We start from the raw sequence: 5,993 nt of genomic DNA on the forward strand, positions 1-5,993 counted from the left end.
GCTCAGTATCAGAGTTCTCAGCCCTGATGATGCAAACTGCAACGTTTGCGAAACGTCGGCATATCGCTGATTCAAGACACGGCTCCATTCCGGAAGCTATACCTAGACATTGTATCAATGGCCGTGAAAGCCTCAAATCTAGAATTGAATTAACGGTTTAACTGTGTGACGAAAATGAGACTTCCGTGCCACCGGTGTGTGAAAAAAAATGTTCTTACATTTTCGTTACAATTTTAGTAGTAAAGTTTCCAAAGTTGTTGAATTCGAACATGATATCAGAATTTCAAAATTCAAATGGCAGATCCAATATGGCGGATCAAAATATAAAAATCCAATTATTTTCCAATTTCTGATCCACTATATTGGATCTGCCATTTTGAATTTTGACTCTGATATTATATTTAGATTAAAAATTTTCAAAAATTATAAGATACCAAGCTTCATACAAATCGCAAAAGGATAAATCTTTTTTTTAAGATGTACATATATATACATTACGTACTCAAGGGGTTAACGATAAACCTATAGATTTGTGTACACCTCTCGGATGATGCTGAGTTTGACATATGTTGTAAAAGTCATGACTTTAATTAACATTCAGAAGATTTTAACTCTTACTCTTTGTTCTTTAAAAAGTTATAAAAAAAATTTTTTTATGAACAACACATTTTTACGACATTGCGTATAAATATTGAATTTAAGTTTGACACATGTTGTAAACATCATAAACCTGAGTAACCTCGAAAAGAATATCAATCTTACTCGTTGTTCATTAAAAAGTTATGAACAAAAATATTTCATAAATAAGACTTAGTTTTGCGACACTGTACACTAAAGTAGCGTTTATAGAAAATTTATGTGCATATGTAAAACAGTATCAGTATGCGCGCGGGGGAGGAGCAGAGCCCTTCCTCTGAATTCCCCAAAAAACCTAGCTTTAACCTAATCCATCAATAAAAATTTTTTGTTCATAACTTTTTAAGAAACAAAGAGCAAGGATTAAAACCTTCTAAATGTTAATTAGAGTCATGACCTTTACAACATATGTCAAGGTCAGCGTCATTCGAGAGGAGTACACTAATCTATAGGTTTATCGAATTAATAACTACATCAACATTTAAATTATTTATCTACTTTAAATTTATAATAAACACTACAAAATATACTAACAAGTGCCACAGAAGGATCCATTCCTGTGATAGGAATACGACTAGCTAATTTGCAATGATACGTAGTATCCATCTCAACTTCTTCTTCGTCAGTTTTGTTTCCAACACTACCTGATTTCTGCGTGGTGTGAGGATCTAAATAAATAACCTCGTCTCCTAAAAAATATTTATGCATATCTTTAGAGACAATTTTATTTAACTTAGAAAACAAAATATATATGCTCTGTTAAAATTAAATTTACAAAAAAATATCTAATTAATATAAAATGTTGTATATAGAGTACACAATTTATAATGTTAATGACAAATATCTCGTGAAATATGTATTATGTGAAAAAATATTACAGATAAGATTTGTTTGGTATTAAAGAGGACATTAAATGGCACTATTAATTATATTATAGGTAGCACTATTATAAGGCAAACAAAGATTAAATATCTTTTTTTATTTAACTAATTTTTAATATTTTATTATTTTTTATTTTTATTATTTTATATGAAAGTAAGGATACAAACAAATATTTCCTATTTGGAACATTTTTTTATTAAATGTAAACTTTTCGAGATAATCGACTTTAAAGAAGATCATTTGTTTCATGCTATTTTCACACATCTATGAAATTACAATTATTGAAAAAAAATTATGAGTAACTAAAATGTAATTTTATTTAATAATTCATTCCTTAATTACATTAAATTATTGTATAGTTCGCGTGGAACCGTGAAATATGAGGATCGTTTAACAAGTATTTTCAAGACATGGCGCCACATTATGTTTTATAACATGTGACTGATAAGAACTACTTTTCAAAGTATGTTACAGCAGTCAAAAGTAACGCGTGTTCACGTTTGAAAGACATTTTAATCGACCGTGTTAGCAAATTTTTCGAAAATAGAAAAACAAGAGAACGATATAGTTATCAAACATTTTTATTTAAAAAAATAGATGGCTGCGCAGATTAAAGCTGAGTTAGAAGAAGTTTATGGGGATCTTGCACTATTGTTAACAACTATTTACTTTTGGATGAATAAATCTAAACGTGGTCGAACATCCGTTGAAAATAAAGCGCACTCCAAATGTCCAGTTAAGATTACCACACCAGAAATCGTCGAAAATTCCATGGAATCGTTATGGAAGATCGCCGGTTAGGTGCGTGATATTGCTGAGACTGTAGGCATCTTAAATAAATGAGTACACATGTGCACGTACATGAAAATTTATATATAAAGAAGCTGTGTGCGCAATGGGTGCCGCGATTACTGACTATCAACCAAACACGATCGCGAAAAGACATTTCGAAATAAAGTTTGGCGATGGTTAGTCGCAATCTACAATCCTTTTAGCGTCGATTTGTGACGGTGGACGAAATCTGGATCCACCACTATACGCTTAAGTCGAAGCAACACCCTGACGAAAATAAAAAGTTTCATAAACGTTTGTTTAGCGTTTACGTAAGCGTTTACGGGAGTTTGTTGAGAGTTTAAAAATTGTCAGTAGAGCGGAAATTGCAACACTGTAGCATTTAAAAGGCCTTTGCGTATTAAAAGAGCGTTTGCTGAACGGAGATAAAATACTTGTCTTACGGCGTTGTGTGAAAAATGTTTTTTAAACATTTTAAAAATCTAACAGCAAATTCTCTGCACGAAAGTGTATCAGCATTTACTGGGCGTATTTTGAAAAGCATTGCTTTAGCATTGCAGAACTTTCACAAAATATTATATATAGCATTTGTTAAGTTTTGAAAACGTTCTGAAAGCGTTCAAAATCCAACGATGTTAAATAAACGTTCATACAAAGTTTGAAAGCGTATAAACTCTCAGGAAATTCTCTTCGAACGGTTTATAGAGTTTTATTTTCGTCAGGGCAGTCAAAGCAGTGAATAGCAACTGGTAAAAGTGCACCGAAGAAGACCAAGATGATTTTGTCAGCCGGCAAAGTAATGGCTACAAGATTTTGGGATTTCCAAGAAATCATTTTCATTAACTATTTGTCAAACAATAACAGGAACGCCTAATACGTCCTCCTCCTTCTATGATGGATCCCCCACGGCGCATTGCGTCCAAACACCCGGTGGCTGCCAAAAAATTGATGTCGACCCCGGGTATTATTTGCATCGAATGAGGAGGGCCATCGGTGGAGACGGGCATACATGGACAGCAGGATAGCAATCTTTGACTTTGAGAGACTGACAGCTATACCATTTGTTACAATGTTTCTCTCTGTAGTCGCAAAACCATAGAAGGAGGAGGGCGTACTAAATGGCAGCGGCACGCCGTGCGTTCGAGACTGCATATCTTTTCGTTCCAGAGAGAGAAAAATATCGAGAGCGCGGTTTGTTAGACCGGGACTCGAATCCGGTCTTTCACTTGCCGGGCGACTGTTTTAAACCACTGAGCTATTTGACGCTCCACGCTCACGACACTCTCCTCTACCTAGATAATGCACAGAGATATCATTCGGAAGCAACATCTCTGGTGCGATCCCGAGCGCACGGCGACTACAGAAAGAAACATTGTTACTATACCAAATGTACACCTGTTGTCTCTCAAAGTTAAAGGTTACTATTCTTTAAGACTTGCTGTCCATATATGGTCCGCAGTGATGGGAAACATCACAGCGGAAATTATTCTGTACATTTCTGTACAGAAATGTACAGAAATGTAATAATAGAAATGTACTATAAAACATTACTGGATTTTTGCTTTGAACAGAGTGAAGAACGAAACGGCTAAAATTGGCACGCAAAAGGTGCTGTTTCATCAAGCAACGCACCGTCTCATATATCGACCATTAAATGGACAATAGCTAAATTGTACGAGTTATGAATTGTACGAGGTATGAATTAATCCCTACCATCCCTTACCGAAAAATACTATTGAGACTCAATACTAACAAAGAACCCCGCATAAATGTTTCACCACGATTTGAATCAGTTTGAAATATATTGAAATTCAAACCAAAAAAAGAGCCACGTATTTTTTTATGCCCAGGCGGACTTTTAGGGGGCAAAACTCCCCTTTGAAGAAAAATCGGTTTTTTTCTTTAGGAACATATTTCGTGAAAAGTATAAGAGATAGAAACAATTTTTCTAGACAAAAATTAAATGGTTTTAGGAATACTTTGCAGTGACAACCAAATATTTAAAAAATATTATAATCGTCAACTTACTCCCATCAATTTTTTAAATAAATTTTAATTTTTTTTATTTTAAAATTTGTGTCCACTCAAAAAAAGTATATTTTATGCCGAATCCAACCATATATAACAATATAATTTTCCGACATACGGACTTTTCGAAAAATAAGTGGAAATATTCCCATATGACAGTGACGCTATCTGTAGCCGCCTAATCTACTCGATAATATACGCAACATGTTCTCATCGAACTTCCTCATAATAATAGGCGATTAGTACTGATATCCAGAATATATAATCGAAAAACATTTCAATGTATAAGGACGATAATAATAATAGATACATAGAGTAAACTACGATAAGATGGCCATACTTTTTTAAAATGCAAAAAATACATTTCTTATTGTTATTTCTTAATAGCGTTTGGCACATTACTTCACTGCCTACAGTACATAATATATCAGAGTTAAAAGGAAAATACTTTAGTGAAATTATTTATTATAAAAATATCACAATATGAGCATTGGCCATCTTACCTAAATTTTTAAGACAAGATGGCCATAAAGAATAAGTGACCCGTACATATTTTATGTTCAAGATTCTGTACCTATTATTTTATAAAATAATGAAAAAAACAATTTGACATATTCATTTTAATATAATATATTTAATATATATTATTTGTGAAAAATAAAATACACATAAAATAGAAATCTCTAAACTTAAACTTAATAAAAAATAGAAACCTCTAAACTTACTAAACTTAAATTCTAAATCCAATTTTTTATCAAAACATATTACATATAAAATTAAATTACTGTAATATTGAAAGTAATTATTGAAATATAACGGCTTTTGTTTTATAAATGTTAGAATGATAGTAGGCCATTTTACGCAAAATGTGAGTGAAAGACGGTTATAATAGTACTTATTAATAAATAGTGAAAATGAAAATAAAAATGCATGTTATATTACAATTTACATACCCTACTTTATGTATCTAATGTTGATTGCGATAGCTAAACTGTAATTTATTTGACGGTGCGGTAAATTTCAGTGGACACATGAAAAATTTTACAGGTAGTCGAAAATAAAAATATAATATAATAATCGAAAATAAAAATATAATATTCATAATCTTGCTATTTCGAAAAATGTATGCATATACACTACGATAAATATCGATTATCTTTGTGACTAATTACACAAACGCAATGTTTTGCAATTATTAGAAAAATTATAGTCTATGGCCATCTTTCCGCTATGGCCATAATACACGAGTTTATCTTACATAACAATGTTGTCATATATTCATATACATTGTTTTTATAAAAGGACATACATATATACAGGGTTGGCAAAAAGTCCAGAAACGGTCAAATATCTCGAAAAGGATCAACTGTAGCAAAAAATATGTAAGTAGCAAAGTTGTAGGGCTTAATAAAATGTACCTAATGATGGCTAAAAATGTGACTTTGGGTGGAGGATGAAGGTCATACGAAGGTCAAATTGAATTTTTAAAATTGACCCCCCACTTTTTATTAAATATTCTTATAGCTTATTTCAAGGGCTTTCCAAACACCTATAATAAAGTATTTTTTTATTAGGCATATTTAGAGTTATGAGGCTTGAAAAGAATTTGGTCTTTAACTGTTTCTGTTTCGTAAAAACGTATCACTGTCTTCTGA

The 5,993-nt window shown here is 32.0% G+C and overlaps 1 protein-coding gene across 1 annotated transcript in view; it reads right to left on the reverse strand.

The window, feature by feature from the left end:
• LOC116840851 (cysteine protease ATG4B) overlaps positions 1 to 5,993 on the reverse strand; it is a 439,371-nt gene that overhangs the window by 143,082 nt on the left and 290,296 nt on the right. The window contains exon 8 of the mRNA XM_032808122.1: positions 1,171 to 1,325. Within this exon, the coding sequence (XP_032664013.1) occupies positions 1,171 to 1,325 (155 nt within the window). The remainder of the gene's footprint in view (positions 1 to 1,170; positions 1,326 to 5,993) is intronic.

This window comes from Odontomachus brunneus, unplaced genomic scaffold (genome assembly GCF_010583005.1).
Source record: "Odontomachus brunneus isolate Ranch 3 - 2012 unplaced genomic scaffold, Obru_v1 Obru_scaffold_012, whole genome shotgun sequence".
Taxonomy (NCBI): domain Eukaryota; kingdom Metazoa; phylum Arthropoda; class Insecta; order Hymenoptera; family Formicidae; genus Odontomachus; species Odontomachus brunneus.